Source organism: Phyllobates terribilis, unplaced genomic scaffold (assembly GCF_046119375.1).
Source record: "Phyllobates terribilis strain yellow unplaced genomic scaffold, ASM4611937v1 Scaffold_11__3_contigs__length_659146591, whole genome shotgun sequence".
In the NCBI taxonomy this organism is placed as follows: Eukaryota; Metazoa; Chordata; class Amphibia; order Anura; family Dendrobatidae; genus Phyllobates; species Phyllobates terribilis.
The window spans coordinates 334,979,687-335,002,730 of NW_027362771.1; the positions used below are offsets into that span (position 1 = coordinate 334,979,687).

Sequence of the window (23,044 nt, forward strand, 5' to 3'; positions counted from 1 at the left end):
ACAAGGGGGCTGCAGTAGAGACATCACAGCAGACCTAGGGGCTGCAGTATAGATATCATTGGAGACAAGGGGGCCGCAGTAGAGACATCACAGCAGACATAGGGGCTGCAGTATAGACATCACGGGAGACATAGGGCTGTGGTATGTACATCACAAGAGATATGGGGCTGCAGTATAGACATCACTGGAGACAAGAGGACTGCTGCTGCTATCTTCTGTTGGACAGGAGTGCATCACGCTTTAACTCCATCCACAAAGTAGGCCTGGCACTGGCTATCATGAGGACGTAATCTGAACGCTGCAGGCTTGCAGAGCAATAAGAAATTAAAGGGCCAGCAGCCGTCAAAATGCAGCTGGTGGCCCAAGCACTGCAGTCCCGGGGAAGCTGCCCGGGAGAGAAGGTCATCGTGGGCCGTAAACAGCGCGCAGGCCTGAGGCTCCCCACCCCTGTATTAAGGGGAGCCTGTCATATCCCTAAACGGTATTACCCTCCAGATATAGTGTTAATCTGCTGGTTGATAGCATTCTAAAGCTGTTTGGCCGCTGCACTGAAAGCCTAGCTACCAGGAGGAATTGAACTTTATTCTTCCCACAGCCTCTGACTTTCAGTCAAAGAGGTGTGGCCAGTGCAGCTTTAGTCACAGCTCAGTACATAGTGAGTTTTGGCTGTAACCACGCCATTACTGACTGACAACTGGCTCAGCAGTGCATCAGTACAAAGCCGAATGTCAATTAATGCTGGGACGTGGTTACACCGCTCTCTATATACTGACATACACTCTCTATATATTGACAGTCCCCCGAAGAAGCCCACATGAAACACGTGTGGGGGCTGGTGGTTTGTGGAGTCATACAAGGAGAAATGGGTATGTTATCAATTTGTGCATATGTCTTTGTTATACAGTGACTGAATACCTGTTTATTATTTGTATTTATATTTTTTGCACAGCTCACTTTCTATATTATGCTTGGGGAAAGGTTTTCAAGTCTCATGTAACCAGTGCATGTGCTATTGGTATTTTTTTTGTTTGTTTTATTGATACTGCCCTCCCTTATATTTTCATGTGTATCCACCTCGCCCATTTATCACCTGAGTCTCTATGGCCGATATTAACATTTTCTATATGTTTCATGCCACTTTTTGTGTATTTTCAATACATTTTGCTGTCTATTTTATAGTGGACTTTTGACTCAGTGTTTTTTTGCAGGACTTTATACAGTTGTAGGAATTGTCCTCTCTCAGAGTTAGGTCTTATAATGGCTCTTGGTCTTTCAATTGTCTCCTTGTGATATTTTATCAGTTTGGATGATATAGATTATATCTCTATATACTGAGTGGTGACTGAAGCTGCACCTCCATGACTGAAAGCCAGAGGCTGCTGGGAGGAATAAAGTTCATTTTCTCTTGGTAGCTGGCTTTCATTGCGGCAGACGCACAGCTTTAGAATGCTCTTAACCTGCAGATTAACCCCATATCTGCAGGTTAATAGCATTTTTTTCACATGACAGGTTCCCTTTATGATGATTCTTTTTCCTAAACTTCTGTTTCCTTTACAAACTCTTTGCCTTCTTGTTAAGAAATTTGATGAGAAGCTCTTATATAAAGCTTTCAGATGTTTTGTGTGGCAGAAACATGGGGCTCATAGGATTAGCATTTTTTAATCTACAAGACAAATTTCATGGAGGTTTAAACCTGACTCACTTAAGATCTTATACTCTGGTGATTAATTTACGATATGCTTGAGATTGGATAAGAGGCAGATCTACTTGTAACAACTTTTTGGCAAACTTGGGATTTTGGCCACTAGCTGGTCTTGTAACTCTTTTACACATCTAGTATAGGGAAATTATTAATTTAATCAGGTATAATCCCCTTATTTGGATCACAATCCAGATTTAGCCCTTAAGGGGCATTTACACTGCAAGATAATTGTTAACGAGCCTTGTTAAAAATGCTTGTTTCACGATTTTCTTGCCGTGTTAACTGGCTGCCGATCACCCAATGAGCAAGTGTTTTGCTCGTGAAATGATCTTTTGTACAGCACAAAAAAAATCATTGTTCTCAGTGGTGCATCATCCTGTATGAACAGAACTCGCACTGCCTAGAACTATGGCAACCTATGTGCACTGAGCCATCTAGTATAGATTGCTTAGTGCGCATAATTTACTTTGATCTGCCTGTGTAAACAGGTATTTAAATGACTGCTGATTGGTAAACGTTTACTGATCAGTGGTTTTATAGTGCCGCCGGTTGGTATGTGTAAATGGAATTTTAGTAAGAAGGGAAGTCTGACTTATTCCTATTGGCCCACAGTTTTCCTTTTTTAACTAACTCATTTTTATAGAGGGCAAACCCCTATTTTCAAAACTTTAGCAATTGTGTGTTGTGTGAATATCCTTGATATCCTAGATAACAGAGGAATGATTTTATCTTATGGAGAGTCACCTTTTACATTCCCAATTTTAATAAACCGGGTTTTTATATTTATGCACTTGTGAATCTTCGCCTAGTATAAACTCTATGATACTAAGAATCACCCACTAAATTTACTTTGTAACAAAGCCAGGACGAATTATGTGTCAGCTGTCTTTACAATTTCAATAGACCTGAAACAAATTAGGAAAATTCTTCTACTGGAGCGAAAAGATGGGCCACTAATTTTGCTTGGTTGGAAATTAAAGATTTGTTGGAGGCTGCATTAAAGATAAATACTATAATACCATATGACACTTATCAAACGATGTCCTAAAGGAGAATCTGTCAGCATAATTCTGTAATGTATAGTAAAGACTGGCTGTAATAACGCTGTAATACAGATTAAAATGAAATCTTTGTTGAAGAAATCTGCTTTGTTATTCTTCTTTATTCACCATTTGAAGTTTTCTTCTAATTAGATTTCAGTGCACAGGGGCCGGACTGTGCACTGGGTCTTCTCCTCCCTGCCTCCGCCTGGCTTTGGTCTTTGAATAACATGTCACTGCTTTTTCAATGACCTGATTTCTTTGTTTGAAATCTCTTCTTCAAACAGAGGAGACAGGTGGAGGGACAGGGAACCAGAGACACTGGGAAAAAGACCCAGTGCACAGTCCAGCCCCTGTGCACCGAAATATAATTAGCAGAAAACTTCAAATAATGATGAAAGAAGAACAACAAAGCACATTTCTTCATCAAAGATATACAGTAATTTTTATCTGTGTTACAACCATGTCTTCACTTTACATTACAAAATTGTGCTAATAAGTTCTTCTTTTTAATGATATTTCATAGGGCTATATCTGCCCTTTGATTTTGATTCAACCTAAATGGTCCCCTGTATTGTATCCTAATACTCTTGCCCTTATTGTAAATTTCCCAAAGAGGACATATTGTTTGTCGTAATGTCCTCTTATCTGGGTGGTATGAGAGAAGTTGGTTCAATTTTTGGGTTCCTCCTTCAATATCTCAGTTCAACTAACACCAGCAAGAATCTATTTTCGCTAAACATGATAAAATAATGCTCTTGATTTGAGCAGTTGCAACCCATAAAAGTATATTTTATTGTTGGGCTCAATATGAGCTTTTGTCATTAAGCTTAATTACCAACAAATTAGAGTTCATGTTTCGAATATAATAAACAGAAACACTTAGGCTGTGTGCCCACTATGCGTTTTTTAAGCGTTTCCGCAGCGGCAATTCCGCTGCAGAAACGCTTAAAAAATGCTTGGTAGAAGGTCTGCTATGTTCCCCAATGATAATCCGCATGTGCTTTGCACATGCTGCAGAAATTTCCGCTGCGGATTATCATTGCAGAAAAATCCGCAGCATTACCAATTATTGCGGAATCGCGGCGTTTTCGCCGTCATTGACTTGTATTGAATCGCATAATATCTGCATCACTACATGTGCACATGTGGATATTATGCGATTCTATGTGCGGATGGTACCCGGGTTTGGAGAAGAGGAGACTCTCATCCAGACCCACGTACCATAGAACCTGTTAAAAAAAAAGAATTAAAATAAAAAATACATTATACTTACCTTCTGAAGGCCCCCGGTCTCCATAGTGATGCGTCTTGGCTTCAGCAGCTTGCGATGGTCTAAAAGGACCTTCCATGACGTCATTTAGTCATGTGATGGGTCACGCGACTGCTGACATCGGCGGTCGCGTGACCTATCACATGACTAAATGACGTCATGGAAGGTACTTTCACACCACCACGAACCGCCGAAGACACTGGATACGAGACCGGACGAAGCAGAGAAAAGACCGCGGGCCATCAGAAGGTAAGTATAATGTTTTTTTTGTTTTTTTTACCATTTTTAATCTTTTTGGTCACACTATATAAATCCATGCCGGTTGCATGGATTTATATAGTGTGACCAAGTTGTCAAGCACTTTCCAAGTGATGCTAAAATCGCTTGGAAAGCGCTTGACAACCCGCATGCAGAAATGCATGTGAAGAACGCTTCACTTCCGCTTGTCCCTGGCAGGAAAAACGCATGTACAATCCGCATGTACAATCCGCATGCGTTTTCTCTGCCAGGGAGATGCAGAAACGCTCAGGAAAAATCTGGAGCATTTCTGCATCGTGGGCGCTTAGCCTTATTGAGAAAGAAAGACTGACAAAAGTTTTTCTAACATGGGAGGAGTTTATTGATACAGACCCGACAACAATTAAACAAGCATTAATATCTAGTTTTAAATGCACTTGATGGTATAAGAAAGTACAATTGAGTGGCCTGAAACAATATAAAAAATAACTTAACTGTTATAATAATTTTCATTTCCTAATTACTTTTCTAGTTTGCTTCTGAGGTGTAGGGGGGTTGGGAGGAGAAAAGGCTAACTGGGGTAAAGATATGAAGAATTGGCTTAAGAAAAACGGTATGATCCAATATTTGTTACTATTTAACTGAATGTATTTGATATATTTTTGTACTGTATTTACATTGTTTAAAGATCTAATAACATTTTTTAAAAAATAAACAATGTTTTTAAACATCTAAAAAGATAAAAAAAACATATAAATTTGAATCAACTACCTTTTCTCCCCTTAAAATAAATATATTTAAAAAAACAACACATATTTGGTATCGCTGTGTTTGTAAAAGTCCAAAATGTAAGAGGAATTAAACCGATTGGTAAACTCTAGAATTTCGTTTTTTCAGTTACTGCAACTCTCCAAAAAAAATGCAATAAGAGGTGATCAAAACGTTGTATCTTCTTCGCCTATTGAATGTTTGTTTTCACAATTTCACCCCACTTTAAATTTTTTTCCCGCTTTCTAGTACATCTCACGGCAAGATGGATGGTGTCATTCAAAAGATCAAATTGTCTCGCAAAAAAACAAGACTACATGTGGTTATGTTGGCAGAAAAATAAAACAGTCGTGGCTCTTGGAAGAAAGGGAGGGAAAAGCAAAAGTGCAAAAACACTATCATTAGGGGGTTAAATGAGTGCACTTCCATTTTTATTAGAAAGTAATACTGCTTCTTAGTACCTTCAAGATTGCTTGAAGGGACTATATTTATGATTTGAGCATTCAGAGCAGTTTTTGAAGCCAATGTCAGGAGATGATTATAAAGGATGGGGGCGGTGAGGAATTAAAAGTATTCTATGCCCTTTTTTAATCATCTCCCAGTTTTGGCATCATAAACTGGATAAAAATGCCATTTATGCAAATGTATTCATGTATGTATCTCTTTATTACAATATCTGTAATATGGCCCCTAACTTGTGCTGTATATAATATTGTTGAAGCACAAGTGTCAGATGTGACTGCTACCTCTGCACACTCTATAGATACATCCCAGCTCCGCTGAAAGCAAGAGCTACTGCTCATATAAACAAACTATTGCGAGGCCTAAGAGAACAGAAAGTTTGAAAATCTCAGAGTTAAACTGCTCAGCTTTGAGTCTCTGTAGCTTCCTTCTTGCAAGTTCTCAGCTGTGCAGCATCAGCCACTCCCCTGTCCTATATAGTCTCTGCTATGGCTATCTGGGATTGCCAGTGTTATGTCTTGTACAGCCTGGTGAGGAGTGGAGAATTCGGTGTTTGGTAGAGGCGTTTAAGGAGAGTTGTTTTGTGATGCTTGCTTTGTGTTTTGGCAGTGTGCATAGTCCCTTCCTCTTCTATTTTTGTTTACCTTCCTAATCCCTTTGTTGTTTTCCCTTTGTTGTCTGTAAGATCATATTTTGTATGTTTGATAATTTCAATTATCCCTGTACGTCCTTTCCTTGTTTGTCTTACATACACGATTCCTCCCCACTTCCCTGGGGACAGATAAAGGCTGATTCAGGAGAATAACAAGGTACATGGCCTCAGCATCTTCACCATCAGAAGTAACCTGGGGAGCAGAGATAGCTAGGGCGCACCTAGCATTAGGGACAGGGTAGGAGCCACTGGTCCCGAGTTATCAGACTACAGTATCGTGACACCCTCACTCAGTTTAGTTAGTAAAAGAAGTGGCAAAAGTTATAGCAAAACCAGGGTAATTTATGTATCTGGGTGGTAGAGGATTTAACAAAAAAGAGATATATAAATTTTTGTTGTAAATAATTCAGTATAACCCTGGCAAATTTTTGTATTATCGTTTTTTCCTCCCCTTCTTTCAAGAGCCATACCTTTTTGTTTTTCCAACGACACAGCCATATGAATGCTTGTTTTCTGCAGGTCAAGTTGTAATTGTGAATGACACTTCATTTTACCATATAATGTACTGAAAAATGAGAAAATAAATCCAATTGGGGTAAAATGGTGAAAAAAAACCACAGTTTCGCAATTGTTTTTGCAGTGTTTGTTATGTAGTAAAAATAAACCAGCAATATGATTATCCAGGTCAGTATGATGATACTGAAGGTATACATTTTTTTTTTTATCTTTTTAAGTTTAAAATAAAACTCAGAGCCTTGTAAAGAAAAAATTGTGTAAAAAAATTGTTGTTTAACATACAGTTTAAGTAATTTCATATTTTGATAGAACGGACTTTTATAGACTTGTCAATACCAAATATGTTTATTTTTTAATTTTTATATTTCATTTTTTCTTCATTATGGATGAAAAATAAAAACGTACAACTGTTGTGGGTCAGGGGATGGGAGCAGCCACTGAGAAGCAGAGTATGGCATGAAATTGGCAAAAACGTATATTATTTTAATAGTAGTTTAAAAATCGTCTGATCTTCTGTTTTATGTAATAAAAAAATGACAATTGCTCTTTAAACTTACGGTATATAGATTTATGTATATATATATTTTTTTAGGTTTTAATTATTTTTGATTCCACCTAGAGGACTTGAACCTGCAATACTGCAGTATATAGTGTAATGGACTGTCTCCTATTAAGCCATATAAGGACTAGGATAGCAGTCAGGGGTGCCTTCAGCAGGCCCTTGTCTGCCATGGTAATCCATACATTTTTTTTTTAAAGCAGGCCCTTTAAATGATGTCATTCAAATAGCTGAAGCATCATTTGGTCGACAGTCATCTAATGTGAATGAAGGGCTTAAAGCTATTTTCTATAATCTCCATAGGACATCAAGGGACACAACTGGGCTGAGGAAGAATCTGATGGGGAAAATGAATGTGGGGAGTTCCTCTATGGAGTTCAGGTAAAGAAAATACAACAAACGAGTTTTGTAGCTCAAACAATTAGATCAGTGTTATTAATGAGAGAGATGAGTTTAGTGAAAGTAAGATTCCATGTGGCAAGTCAAAATTCAGACAAAGAAATCACATTGAAGCACATTTGCCTGAGTATCTGTACAGCTGTTATCAGATAAGTTTCTCAATACTGTTTTCTTGCTTGTATGTTATTCATGTTATTATGGAAATCAGCACATATACATTGTCTTCTTGGTAAGGTAGTGGGACATCTAAGGTTAGAAGCAAAACTATCCAAACATGCAGATGTTCCTGAACTTTGATAAAATAGGAGATCAATTTCATTTCTTCTAGGATGTTTTAGTCATGATGCACTACTTAAAAATAAATAAATAATGGATGAAAAAAAACATGAGATCAGCAATAGCTACATATCATTTATTAATTGATAAATCCCCCACTGCTTTGGGGTTGTCTACCATCAGCCCAACTGACCAGTGCAGCTAACCACTAAGGTCTAAGCGGTGTACAGCATGAGACCACTGAAACCAGTGGTTAGCTGTAGGATACAAACCCTACCAGAGTTTGGCCCGGAGTAGTAGTGCTCAGGCAGCTGGGCTTCATCAAGTAAGTAATGGCACTTTTGGTACTTTACGACACTTGTTAGACTAATTTTGCTGATCTTGTAATTTTTGCCGATCTTGATCAATGACTTCAATAAGCTTTATATATTGTATACTACTAAAGAGCATTTATTCTTAAAATCAAATAAGCAATCTGTAGAAAATAAATGAAAGCTGGTTATCTTATGCTTTAGAAAACTTTTTCACAAGGGTAGGTATAATTATATAAAAAAAGAAAGAAATATCACTGGAATCCTCAACAGCTCCAGTGTTGCTGCTCTGATAGTCTCCACTAGGCTTGGAAGCGATGATGGCCCAATTGCCAGCCACCTGACCTTGGTGCCAATCAGTGACCTCAGCCATCAGGTGACTTGTTGTCGAAACATAATCATGGAGTGGCAGTGAGGGACTGGCAGGTTAAGGTTTATTGTGAGAAGTATGAGTTATTTCTTTCTTTTATAATGATCCCTAGTCTGTGTAAAGTTTTCTACATCCCTTTTAAAGGCTGTAGACATCTTTGCATCTTTATTTTTCTTGCATGTATTATGTAGAAAAAAAAATTATACAAATTTTGTTTGCAACGAAAACTGAAAATCTGTCCATCAAGCCATCTGACAAATTGTATAAGGCAACATTCACATTTGTTTTTTGACTTTCCTGAATACGGAACAGACAAATGCAATCAATGTAAAAAACAGATCAGTTGCATAATGGATACAAGCAGTAGCATATGGATGGCATAGATTATTATGGGGTCCGCCTGGACTCTCTTATGTGTCAGTTTTTAGAACAGAAGTTACATGTTGTGGTTTGTCTTCCGTTCTAAAAACCAACACAAAACAGATCAATAAGATCCTTCTGCTGCCACTTGCATCAGTTATGCAACAGATCTGTTTTTGGCAATCATGTCATTTGTCTGTTCCTAAAAACAGAACAGACAAAAAAAATGTGAAAACGGAAATGACAATGTAGCCTTTGCAAAACCAGCCAAGTGGGACCGCTAGACTTATAAATGCAATTTTAGTTTAAAAGGTGTCATGGCGCAGGTGGGTGCAGAAGCACTCTTTAAAAACTCTAAGAAAAAGGGATATGTCCTAGTGATTGATTACCCTTCAATTTTACTCTAAAATCGCAATGACATCTTGTGCTTTATTATACTTACTAGCTTTCATTTATTTAGATTTTTCCTTCAATTAGTTCTTTATCACATCACGTCACACATCTCAAATTTAATATTTTTGTTTTTGACAGGGCACTTGCTGTGCTGATCTGTACAGGCATCCACAGCTTGATGCAGACATAGAGGCTGTTAAAGAAATATATAGTGAAAGTGCTGTATTTGTGAGGTGAGTATAATTGGGATGTGTAATGATATGCAAAGTTCTATATTACCCAACACTTAGTAGAGGAAATAGAAACAAAATATTGGTATCATTCATGTAAAAACAAGGAAAGGATGCAAGGGCATATGGCCTCACCAGGAGAATAAGGACACTTATCCCAGAGGGTTCAAATTTATTCAGACTCATGTTATTTCAAAGGCTGACAGCTCTCTGTGCTTTCCTCCTCCCTAAGTGTTAGAGATAGCAGCAGGAAGGGGGTTGTAGGCACATTTTTACCCCAGCATAAACAGGGGAAAAGGTATGTCAGGGAGAGAAAATAAAACAGAAAAAAAAAATGAGAAAAGCACATGAAGAGGAAATGAGTGAAGGATAGAAGCTGTGCTGATATATGAGACAGCAGCATCCTGGATACACACAGACCTCACTTCCAGCCTACATTACTGAGAGATATACGCTCCCATGAAAGAAAAATCAGAGACTGTTACTTTGGAAAGACACAGAGCTGCACCCTCAGCTGTGGTCCCCAACACACACTGGAATCCTACTAGATGTCAAGTGTCCAGTCTAAGCTCCTTGCATGTTAAAATTGAATTTCACTTTTACATTTCCAGTCATGTGCTAATTTCTTATTCACAGAGAATATGGGACCATAGATGATGCCGATATTGACTTGCACATAAACATTGGATTCCTGGATGTAAGTCTTGCACTTCCCTGACAACCTGTTTCTAGGATTTTTTTAGGTTATCTACAGTATTTATCATACATTCATTTTTATTTCCTTTTTCATCTCTTTTTTCCATCTATCATTGAGTAGACACAATAACACTAAGGAGCTGATTCATTAAGACTAGCTTTGTGCAGTTGTGCCCGCCAGTCTGAATGATAAGCATGCTGGAGTAACTGGTGGGGACTGGAGTAACATTTCTGGTGTAAGGTACACTACAACTTTTCAAGAATTTGTTGGGTGGGCTTTGGTTCGCCCTGTCCTGTTCCGGCTATGCCCAGTTTAGCAGAGCTAGCAGAAAACACCAAAAGTCACAACATTTTTGCTCAACTTTGTGTTGTGTAAAACAATTCTGACATTTGAAGGTGTTTTCTGCTAGATAACTAGCAAAAGCACTTTCATTATTATGCTTTACTTATATAGCACCCTCATGTCCGCAGTGCTTATCATCACTGACCCTAATGGGTCTCACAATCTAAATTAGGCCCTAAAAATTAATAAAATCCTTCACATTTATTATCCATATCTTCTCATTTTTTTTTTTCATTCAAGGTCAATTTATAGTACTCTATATCTCATTTGCTTTTCCTTTCTACCCCCCTGCAGGAAGAAGTAGCCACTGCCTGGAAAGTAATCCGCACAGAGCCGATAGTGTTACGCCTACGCTTTTCCCTTTCTCAGTATTTAGATGGCCCTGGTAAGTGATCCTTTGTCGATTGAACGATTACAGATATTACATTTACATGTTTAATCTTTACATTTTATTACTCATGCCAAGTGGCGTACCGCCAATGGTGGTAGGCGACGCGGTTGCTATGGGACCATGATTCAGGATGTCGATACAGTTAAACTTACAATGACGGGCAGGGGGGCATCCTGGATTCCAATATTGTTGAAAGCAATGATGAAAGAGGGAGCGTAAGCTGATGCTTCCTCCTCCATCATTCTTCCTCGGTGTCTGGCATCTCAGCGCAGCGGGCGTGATGACTTCATTACATGGAAGATTGGAGCAGCGGGGGAATGAGGAGGAGAGGTGAGTATTTTTTTTTTTAAATCAATGAGTACAGTGTGGTGGCCATAATACTGCGTAGAGGACTATGGAGAGTGCATTATACTTTATAGAGGATTATAGGGAGTGCATTATACTAAATGGAGGACTATATGGAGTGTATTATACTATAAGGAGGGCTATGAAGTGCATTGTATTATATGGATGACTATGGGGTGCATTATACGGTATAGAGGACTATGGGTGCTGCATAGTACAATCTATATGGAGGACTATGGGGAGTGCATTATACTATATCGAGGACTATGGGGGGCAGTATACATTATGGAGGACTATAGGACCCATTATACTATATGGAGAGCTATGTGAGGGAATTATAATATTTGGAGGGCTATGTGGAGGCCATTATAATATTTGTAGGTCTGTGTGGGAGCCTTTATATTTTATGGAGGGCTAGGTGGGGGACACATGACAAAGCTCGAGAACAGGAGAGTGCTGGTCACGTGACAAAGCTCGAGAAAATCAGGAAGGAGCCACATACTGTAAAGTAAGTGTTTTACAAAGTTAAAGAAAGGCTTGGTGAGGGATTAATATAATGGATGTCTGATCTTGGACAACCCCTTTAAATACATTCAGTGGATCTCAGTTATAACAGACTAAGCATGTTTACCAATATCTATATATGCACCTCATTTTGCGTAGCTACAGAATTTTTCACCAGGTTGGAGGTACTAAATGAAGAGGGTATTAGGGTGAATTCCACATCCGTGAATTATGGACCATGCTCCAACCTCAATACCCTGCCCTACTGGAGGATCTCCTGACCTGAATTAACTGTCTCATATATGCTTATGAAGCAGTTTACTCAAGTCAGAAGACCCACTGGTCAGGCAAAGTATTGCGATCTAAACACAGATGTCTGAATTTGGCCTTAAGTCGCTAGGCCAAATTACCATGAAACCTAAAACATTAATTAGGATAAAATGATAATTTTAAGAGACAAGTTGACACATTTATTTGATTTTGCATCTATTTCCATCTACCTAGGAGGACATCTTAGTTGATACATTTTTAATATAATGTATGTTGAGGTTTGATTTTAATTTGGCCATAACTACAGAATTACAACATGGGTGATATTTGCCTTTTATATGTGTGGTCTAGTGATAGTGAGCTTAGACCTAAATATTGATCTACAGGGTGGGCCATTTATATGGATACACCTAAATTAAATGGGAATGGTTGGTGATATCAACTTCCTGTTTATGGCACATTAGAATATGGGAGGGGGAAAACTTTTCCAGATGGGTAGTGACCATGGCGGACATTTGGAGGCCATTTTGGATCCAACTTTATTTTTTTCAATGAGAAGAGGGTCATATGACACATCAAACTTATTGAGAATTTCATAAGAAAAACCATAGTGTGCTTGATTTTAACGTAACTTTATTCTTTCATGAGTTTTTTACAAGTTTATGACCACTTATAAAGTGTGTTCAAAGTACTGCCCATTATGTTGGATTGTCAATGCAACCCTCTTCTCCCACTCTTGACACACTGATAGCAACACCGCAGAAGAAATGCTAGCACCGGCTTCCAGTATCCGTTGTTTCAGATGTTGCACATATAAATGGCCCACCCTGTACTACTCTGAAAGACCCATATTGATTAGCATGTTTGCCCTTAGTAAAATAATTACATTTATACGCACTTCCAGTGCTGACACTGTTCCAGCAGTGTCGGTGTTCGCTCTCCCGGAGCGTGCGTCACATTGTTATGCCACGCGAGTCCTGCAGACAATCAGCGCTGGCTTCACTCTCCCCACCTTCGGATGAATCAATTGTCAAGGGGAAGTGAGTGGCCAGCTGCAGCTCTGACGTCCTCTTGATGTCTGATTTGTGCGAGGCGGGGAGAGTGAAGTCAGTGCTGATTGGCTGCAGGGCTCTCATGACATTACCATGTGACGCAAGCACTGGCAAAGCAAGTGCCGACACCTCTGGAATGGCGCCCGCACCGAAAATGAGTATAAGTGTGGTTATTTTACTCCGGGCGAACTTGCTGATTGAGACTGGGTTGTTCGAATAGTGGACAATCCCTTTTTTTTACTTTAAATATTTTTATTGGGTTTTAACAACATTGATATGAAAGCAGAACATTCCAATTGCAAAAAGTTGTTAACGGTCAACGGCCCATGGCCAGCGTTCATAGGAGATGATGATTTCTGCTACACATAGCAGGGCTGAAGCCCTGCTATGTGTAGCACAAGCTATCCTAAGAGAACTATTGAAGCAAGTAAAAAGTAGGAAAAAAATGTTTTAAAAAATCTAAAAAAATATATATATAAAAGTTCAAATCACCCCCATTTTGCCCCATTCAAAATAAAACAAAAAAATACAGATATTTGGTATTACTGTATTCAGAAATGTCCGATCTAACAAAATATAAAACAATTAATCTGATCAAATCAAAAAGCCAGAATTAATTTTTTTTGGTCACCACAACATTGCGATAAAATACAACAACAGGCGAGCAAAGCATCGTATCTACTCCTAAATGGTATCAATAAAAACGTCAGCTCAGTGAGCCAAAGATAAACCTTCACCCAGCCCCAGATCCCAAAAAATGGAGATGCTATGGGTCTCAGAAAATAGCGTAATTTTTTTTTTTTACAAACTTTTGATTTTTTTTCACCAGTTAAATAAAAAAAGAACCTATACATGTTTGGTATCTGCGTACTCGTACTGACCTGGAGAATCATAATGGCAGGTCAGTTTTAGCTTTTGGTGAAGCTATTATGTTCCAATAGACAAGACCACCAAAAATGAGATTGCATTTAATGGTCCTCTGTGAGGTGGTCTTGCCAAAGAAGATGACCAGTATGGATGACAAATGGTGCAACTTAAAATCTGTCACAGGAAATCTGGTTTTGTTAAGGTATATGCTTTCTCAAAGACATTAGAGAACATCCCTCATATTCTCGCTTATAATTAAAACTCTTTACTTATCTTACATTTCCTACAGAGCCCACCATTGATGTATTTCAACCATCAAACAGGGAGGACTTTGGACTGGGGATTCAGTTAAAGAAGTAAGTATGAAGTTGGGACGGGAAGTCGCTAGAGAGAGACATTAATAATATGAGTTCTATATAATTTTCTTTCTTCCACCCTAATTCAGTTTTCTCTACTTCCATGTTTTAGAACATTAAAGTCTGTTTTCTGCTAAATGTTACTTTCCAGCTTGTTGTCTATCCACATCTTCAATTCATCTGACTCAATAAATTTTTATTTAGTGCAATCCCTTCTTTCTTTGTTTCCAGAATCTTGTCTCTCTTCTCCTCTCATCAATGGCGGTATCTCAGTAATGAAGTTTTACGCTCACAGCAAGAAAGAAGGTTACGATGGCTTAGAGTCAGTGGCAGTATTAAGAGATTTCGAGCTGGACTTAGTATCTTCTCTCCAGTACCCAAGTAAGTATCCTATATTTCATTCCAACAAGCATTATTTTATAATACATTTTTCCCTCAAATCTCCCTCACATGCATAATATATACAGCATGTCCTTTGTAATGTCTACTAACCTTTCTTTTACAGGTTTATTCTTATGATTCCATTGAACGTGTCTAGTTCCCTACTGCGAGAGCTGACAGCAGCTCCTTTACAAGCATAGAGTTAAGAATTGGATGCCTAACAATTAGGGGCTATTATTTAATCCTTGTATAATTTTTTTTGTTCATCTGGTTACTGTCACTAAAACTTAACACCAAGCTTCTTCATAAATAGGCATGGACAGTGCACCAGTTGATCTCCAGCAACTGACCACAGAGTTTTTGAGGAGGTCACAAGAATGTAGCCACAGAAAGTACAGAAAGTACATCTCAGTCACCATAGAGTGGACAGGTTGGCTCAACGAGAACTGGGCAAAAAATATATTAGGGAATAATGGCTTAAATCACTAAGTCACCACAGAAAAACAGCAAACATAATAAATAGCAAAAATATTTCATATGCCATTAGGCCAAGCAAGACATAAAAAATGGACATAAAGTAAGCCCCTAGGTAATAAGGCACTAATATGACACAGAGTAACTGGGGGTACTAAAGTAAATTACTCACAGCATAACCAAAATCCTTAATTTTACTGCAATCCCTCAACAACAGTCTATATGTTTTAATTTCTGGTTATGAAATTGCCGAAATTACCCAAATTAATTGTGGCCGCATGAATGATTATTCAATACCATGTCTCATTGTTCAGGAAAAGGGAATTATTCATCCAGTCGTTGAATTTTCTGTAGTATTCACAGCCCATATAGTCTGGTACTTTTTCCCTTATTTGGTGAAATATCTGTAAGTTGTTTGACAGCTTTATTTTCTCAGGTTGCCTATGCCTGACTCTCAGTGCAAATCTATTGCAGGTCTCCCAGTTTCCCGGGGGTCCAGGAGTCTGCATTGCGGAGTAGTTTGACTGGATCAGATCTTAGAAGTGGTCTTACGGGGACTGATCTTCGTGTTCCCCGTCTCATGAATAGATCAGTCTCCTGTACTCTACGAAACCCTAAATCTGAACTGTACGGGAGTCATACAACCACAACACAGGTGAGACTTTGAAATAGCCTTGATATAAATATCTACCTGGATATTGTAATATGTAATTAACCAGTGTGTATGTTAAACAGATATAGGATGACTGCTAGATAATGTATATGTATACCGTAATTAGCCAACAAGCCTGCTACAGATCAGTTCAAGGATCTTTACAAGGGAAAAAATACCAGAAAAATATAGTAATTAATATTTTTCTAAGTTCTTAAATATTGCAGGAAAAACAGTCAAACTTAGCCTTTATTTAGTATCCCACTAAAATATGTCTGTAAATATAGAAAGCAGTCTAGCTTCTAGTTACCATTACAAACACTCTACCAACCGCAATTTATCAAAACAGAAACCATGGCCGAGCATTCCTATTACAATAAGTGCAATGTGTATGTGCACATTCACACTACGGCCATTACCAGACAAAACCTAGAATAAAAACAATGAATAGATATCCTGCAGTAAGTAAAGAAGTAGTAGTAATACATGTAAAAAACATAGGGCACTTAGTTTATACTATTTTGATCAAAAGTGTTAAAGCCATCCCACCGTGACAAGGTGTGCCCAATCTGGATGGTCCATAACTCTAGTGACTCACCTATGTGCCAACAGGCCTCAAAATAGACTGGGCAGAGCAAGACATGGATCCAGCTGTGTTTTGCACCTGCCTGTGGAAAGATAAGTAGCTAGGTGCACAGCCCAAAGGGGAATGGGCCCTCCACCAAATGTACCAAGTATAAAAAATTAAAGCAAAACCAAAACCATAGTCCAGGATTCCTGTTAGTATATTAGTTAACAGATTAAACCTACAATAAAAACAATGGATACCCTGCATATGCCCCAAAAGAAGCGAATGCGAAACGGCGTTGGGGTGAGGGAGACACTCCACAATCCTTACCTTAGTGATTCCTACTATAGGCAAATAGCACAGTCTACCTTTCTATTTCATATATGAGATGACTAGTTTATAGGTATGTGATTACATTGCTAGTTGTATTGACTTATGATAGCTCTTAGCTACTTGTACTATCTAAACTGACCTGGGATTATTTGACTTCACATGCTACTATCCCTATAATGACATTGATGGTACTTTGCACTATGCACCTTACTGAAACACATCTCTAGAGGTCTTTCTATTTAGCAGCTGATGAGGCAATTGACCTGCTATACATATCTACTGTACTGTGGTCCTCAATAGCCTATTGCTCTGTTATTTGTATTCCACCATTTGGATTGTGTATCTTGATGTCCTCCCCTCCAATGGAGGTTCCCTTTTCCTTGTTTTTGAATTGTTGTTCTCATTCATACCAATAAAATGTTGTAGTTTTATGATAGTTATAGCTGGAGTCTCTTTTGCCCTTGGCCATGATTATGACCTATAGGGACCCTGGTGTTTAAGTAAGTAAATTAAGTAGTAGTAATACATGTAAAAAACCATATATATATTTTAAAAAACTCAATTTAGTGATGACAGATTGGTACCCAAGCATATGGATAGGGAACCTCAACATTCATAGGTGATCCAAAAAACTACATGAACAAAAACAAAGGCACATCACAATGTGCCTAGGATGTCCACACAAACACAATCCGGATAACAAAGAACAACATTGTTCCTTATCCGGAATGTATGTACATTCTAGCACTGTACGATATGCTCCAGTATTTGCTCTTGTCGTCTTTTGAATTTTTTTTCAAGTTTGTTTCTAAGTCATGTAAATCCAGATCTTGTCAGGATCAATTATCTACTTTTCCCTCTGTGAAAGTCCATTATACTATTTAGCCTAATCATAGAACAGAAAGCCAATGAACCAAGCGACTAAAAGAAGAGGTGCCACATTGGATTAGTGGACCAGTAGGGTTGCATGCAATGAGCTACATGGAGATTATGTATGTTCTTTAGTTGATGTAAAGACTTTTTGGCCTGAATTGATATTTATTTCATCTTTTTGTATTCATTGGCATCAATACTGCATTATTGGTACAGATTGTGAACACCAGGGGAAATTACCAACTAAAACATTTATATTTAAAGAATTGCAGAAAAATAAATAAATATATATATATATATATATATATATATATATATATAAAAAAATATGAATATCTAATATTATTATTAAAAAATAAAAAAGACATAGTAGTCGCATATAGGTGGTAGAATACAGGCAAGGAAAACCTATGATATGCTGATAAAGCGTTAAAATGCTTGAATGATTAATGCTATTAGTACTGTATATATACAGGTACTTTAAAATAGACACAGCTGCCTTATGAGAGTGTGAGATAAGTGAAACTATACTTTAGGTTAATTTCACAAGCCAGATTACAGTGCATTATAATAGCGGAACCTGTTAGTGGGTGTGATGCTGAGTCACTTCTCACCGACAACCCGTCAGTCAGGGTAGTCAAGGAGTCAGAGGTCAAGAGCCAGGAGGATACGTCATAAACAGAGGGAAGAGACAAAGACATAGTCAGGAAATGGTCCGAGGTCAGAATACCAGGATAGCAGATCAGAGCAAAGGGGCTAGGCAAATGGATGGTTAGAACGAGGTCCAAGGTCAGGCAGCAAAAAGATCCACAAGTAAAGCACAAGGCACAGAGAAACAAAGCACACAGAGCTGAATCTACGTCTGGCAGAGATCTGGGACTGACAGTCCAGCTAAGTAGCTGAGCAATCACCTGGGACAGGGAATACCTGAAGGCCGCCCAGCACCTCTCGGTTTCAGACTGGACGGCCGAGCTGTCAATTAAAACACTGATAACTCAGCACGCCCCTGCACCAGATTGGATGACTGAGCTGTCAATCAAAGGACTGACAGCTTCAGCCCATCCCTGCGCCAGATTGGATGGCTGAGCTGTCAGTAACTGCGTTCAAGACACCCTAAGGTGTGGAATCGTGACAGTGGGGAGTTGGGATTTACCATATAGAGGCATGTATAGTTTCTTTTAATATTAATCTAATCACTCTCTGCAGGTCAGTGGGCATTGCAAGACAGTTCCCACTCTGGAATATGGATTTTTGGTGCAGGTGAGTTGTCAGCTAATATTCCATATTTTCTATATTATTTGAAAATTTAAGTTTGCTGCACACTCCACCCCCACCGACCCCTGATACCCCTACATTCAGAAATAAGTATTGTTTATTCTCATTTTCTTTCCATCTCTTTTTACAATTTTCAATGTGAACACATCTTATAGTTTTTTCCCTTCCATAGATAATGAAGTATGCAGAACAGCGGCTACCCACTCTGAATGAGTACTGTGTAGTCTGTGATGAGCAGCATGTCTTCCAGAATGCATCTATGCTCAAGGTGGGTCAATTTTGGTGTGAACAATGTAATAACCAGCTATGTTACAGGCATTACCTGTTTGTTTTCTCTATTAATTTCCTTCTATATTCACCATCTCATATCCCGCAGCCAGCAGTGTGTACAAGGGAGCTCTGCGTCTTCTCTTTTTACACTCTGGGAGTGATGTCTGGAGCTGCTGAAGAAGTGGCTACAGGAGCTGAGGTAAATCTAAGAATATAATTAGGACTGCTTCTTGGTTACTTACAAGGTTAAAAAAGTGCAGTGAAAGCCACAGGCCTGCAGTCACCATTTGCTGTTCTGTCAAGTACCTCTTCTAAAAATATGTTACAGTTGTGAGTTTAAAGGGAATGTGTCATCAGAAATGATCTATGGTTTAAATCAGGACTTCATGCAGTATTTTTTTTTTATATTATTTTTTTTCAACTTTTCATATAGCTATCTTTGCTAAAAATTTATATAAGTAAAGTAGTAATTTTCACACTGGCAACTAAGACTAATAATAGAATCACACTTCCTGTTCTTTACAAAAGACTTTCATCACTCTCATTATCATCACAGACAACTTTACAATGAAAGGTAACACCACTATATATAGTATATAGAACAGCATCCTCCATTCACATTAGATAATGTCCCTTCCCTTCACAATGACCTGTCCATGGCTCATTAAATACTTCTCTACAGCACAACAGGGTCCATGTGGCTGCTGCAAAGAACAGGCAGCATGAGTCTAAGTAAGTAGGACGTTTTTTTTAAACATTTTGAAAAAAATTTAAAAAAGATAAGTTTAACATAAAAACCTGATTTAAATAATGGGTCATTTTTATATGATAGATTTGCTTTAAAAGGAATCTGTAGGCAGGATTTAACCCCACAAACTATTCATGTATATATAGCTTTTTCAAAGACAAGTCCAGCAATACCTTTACATGGCCAGTCCCTTCCTCAGCTATTGAAACACCCAGCGCTTCTAACTCCTGCCTGACTGACAGACTCTATGCTGTGTGACTTCAGGCAAAGGAGCCGTCAGTTAAGCAGGAGGATGCCTCGCTGGGCGGGGAATAGAGCTGGAGTGACAGAGACAAATGTATTGCTGGACTTGTCTTTGAAAAAGCTACATGTGCATATGAATAACATGGGGGTGAAATTTTGCTGACTGATTCCCCTTAATGCTCAAAGCAGGAGAACCTGGCAGGACAATTCCCTTTAACAACTAAAAGATGTGACCAGGCATGATCCATTCCTACTTATGTTTTATAATGGTCTGTTTTTGTGCAATGGTTTCTGTAGGTTGTGGGTCTGCTGGTCGCAATGTGTCGAGCTGCACTTGAGTCACCAAGGAAGAGTATTATATTTGAGCCATACCCTTCAGTAGTGGATCCTAATGATCCCAAAACACTGGCCTTTAACCCTAAGGTAAAGAAATGTTATATTATATCACTTCTGAGTCACAGTGCTCCTATGAGAATGTGCTTTTCAATTTTTAGAGTCCAAATTATATTGTAAAGTCTCTTCTCTCCAAGAAAGACACCAAGGTCAGACTGGATATCAAGGACTTCTGTAGAAGTCTTAAAAAATAAGAGAAAATATTGAGTCTTTGCATAAACATGATGTATTTCTCAATAAAAGTTTAAAATACTTATGAAAAATGTATAATTCTACTTCAGTAACCATGAAAACATCTGACTAAAAGATGTAAAACCACTGTATCTTTGTACAAACCAAAATTTGTGTCAGTCTCAAAACCTTTGGTCACGACTGTATATAGAGAATATTGATTCTAACCACAGTTAAACTAATATTTGATGGCTGACTATAATGTTTGGCTATCTTACGATTCTAACAGAGCATTTTGTGAGATCAATGAGGATGGCAGTGATGGGACACCTAATGATTAGCAAGATGTCACCTACTCTGTGGATAGCTGATGAATTGGGAATCCATGATATCTTATTAAAAGTCATGTACTCAAACACTTAATGCCTTTGTAAGTATTAGGGCAGGTGCAGACGGCCGTAGATTCTCTCGTCCAAGAGAATCGGCCGATTATGCACATTACACTGATCAAACTCTGATCACAGTATAATCAGAGTGTCAGCATAGTGTGATCCTATTCTCTCCATCTTCTCCATTGTGTCAGTGCGCAGAAATCAGAATGCACTTGTGGCGCCCCTGATGGTTCAGTCGCCACAGAGGTACTGCACCTCACGCAGAGGTGTGGTGTCTCCCTTCTCTCAGGTAAGGTGGGAGTGCTGCATGGAACCCTAAAACACCTGCATCCAACACTACACTGCTCCAGGCTGGCTGGAGGGGCAACATGCAGAGTGCAGCTGCTGAGCCCTGACCCAGGCTGGAGTGGGGGGGAACCCAAAGGTAGGGGGAACCAGTAGTGGGTGTGGGTGGAGGAAGTAGTTAGAAGGAGCACTTTAGTAGGGATATAAATAGGGAAGCCATCTTAGGGTGGCAGACGAGAGTTGAGGTCAGTTCTAGGGAGCAGTTCAGAAGAACAGCTTGAGACAGTTCAGAAGAACAGTCCGGGGGCAGAGTCTCATTAGGAGATCTGCTCCACAAGTAGGGCCAGGTCAGGAGGCCCAGGTGGGGAGCAGGGAGTAGGCTCCGTACTACAGAAAGGATCCCAGGGGGTACGGCGTGTGCAGGACGGCACTCGTACGCTCCGCATCTGTCAGAAGACAGAGGGATCGCAGCCGCATTCTAGTCCCCTGAGGGTCAAGCAAGTCTGTGTAACTCCGACGGACAGGAGGGACTTCAGAGTACCCGAACAGGACTGAGAGTGGGCAGCGCAGAGCTTGAGGGAGAAGGACCAGTGTGAAGACGGTCAAAATAGGAACACGAGAAAGTGGGGTTCTGCCAGGTATTCCCAAGCAGCCTGAGGAAGGATTGAACCCCTTCCCGGTGAACACAGCACGACGCGGGAGGCCTTTGCTTGTACAGTGCACCTGTGAAGTGTCTTAAGAACCGTGAGTAAAATCTTGGATGACTGCACTGCACTGCCTCTGTCCATTCCTTCATCGGCGCCATTGTTCCCCCTGCACTACAACGCCCAGCGCGACCCACTCTCTACAACTACACTGCCCTGAGGCCTGCTCCACCTGTGGGGAGCCGTTCCATCACAAGCTGCCCTAACATCTGCCTCAGAGGACTGTTGCAGCGCTGGTGATCCTCACTAGACACCACAGGTGGCGTCACGACAAATCCCTTAATAATTCCCCTTTTCAGTGACCGCCCTGGGCCACGGACTGGGTCACCGCCACTGTGACATCCCCCAGCATCTACCGGCCCGGCACCGGGTACCCCACGGCCCAGGGGGCGCGTCACTCTCAGATGTCATCCGAGTGTAGTCGGATATTTTCCACACACTTATTGACTTGCATGGCCGAGTGTGATCCGAATATCAGATCAAACTCAGACATGCTACAATTTTTTCCTTAGACAGACTCTGTCCAAGGAAAAAAACGGTCATGTGCACAGCCCCATAGATAAACATTGGTCCGGGTGTGATCCGACATTTTGTCGGATCGCACTCCAACTGATAATACGGTTGTCTGTACCTGCCCTTATATAAATAAGATAGCTCCAAAGCTTTCTATATCATTTTTCAGAAAATAAGTTTGAAATTAAGTTATGCATTTGACTTTAACCAATGGAATAGGATCATATAGTCTTGTAAAGAGAATATTTAGATACAAGCTTAATAGGATACTTGGAGGCTGAGCTACACCATACAGAATGCAGGAGTTCAGTAGTGTTCTCAACGACCATGAACATGCAAATGGACGGGAATGTACATAACCACAGGAACCTAATTCCAGTCTGAGAGCTGCTGACCT

The 23,044-nt window shown here is 39.4% G+C and overlaps 1 protein-coding gene across 2 annotated transcripts in view; it reads left to right on the forward strand.

The window, feature by feature from the left end:
• PARP6 (poly(ADP-ribose) polymerase family member 6) overlaps positions 1–23,044 on the forward strand; it is an 80,943-nt gene that overhangs the window by 31,848 nt on the left and 26,051 nt on the right. For both annotated transcript variants that reach the window (XM_073652745.1, XM_073652746.1), the window contains exons 3-13: positions 7,513–7,590; positions 9,457–9,551; positions 10,185–10,245; positions 10,882–10,972; positions 14,306–14,372; positions 14,604–14,753; positions 15,702–15,882; positions 18,860–18,913; positions 19,101–19,196; positions 19,305–19,397; positions 20,487–20,612. In XM_073652745.1, coding sequence (XP_073508846.1) covers positions 7,513–7,590; positions 9,457–9,551; positions 10,185–10,245; positions 10,882–10,972; positions 14,306–14,372; positions 14,604–14,753; positions 15,702–15,882; positions 18,860–18,913; positions 19,101–19,196; positions 19,305–19,397; positions 20,487–20,612 — 1,092 coding nt within the window. The remainder of the gene's footprint in view (positions 1–7,512; positions 7,591–9,456; positions 9,552–10,184; positions 10,246–10,881; positions 10,973–14,305; positions 14,373–14,603; positions 14,754–15,701; positions 15,883–18,859; positions 18,914–19,100; positions 19,197–19,304; positions 19,398–20,486; positions 20,613–23,044) is intronic.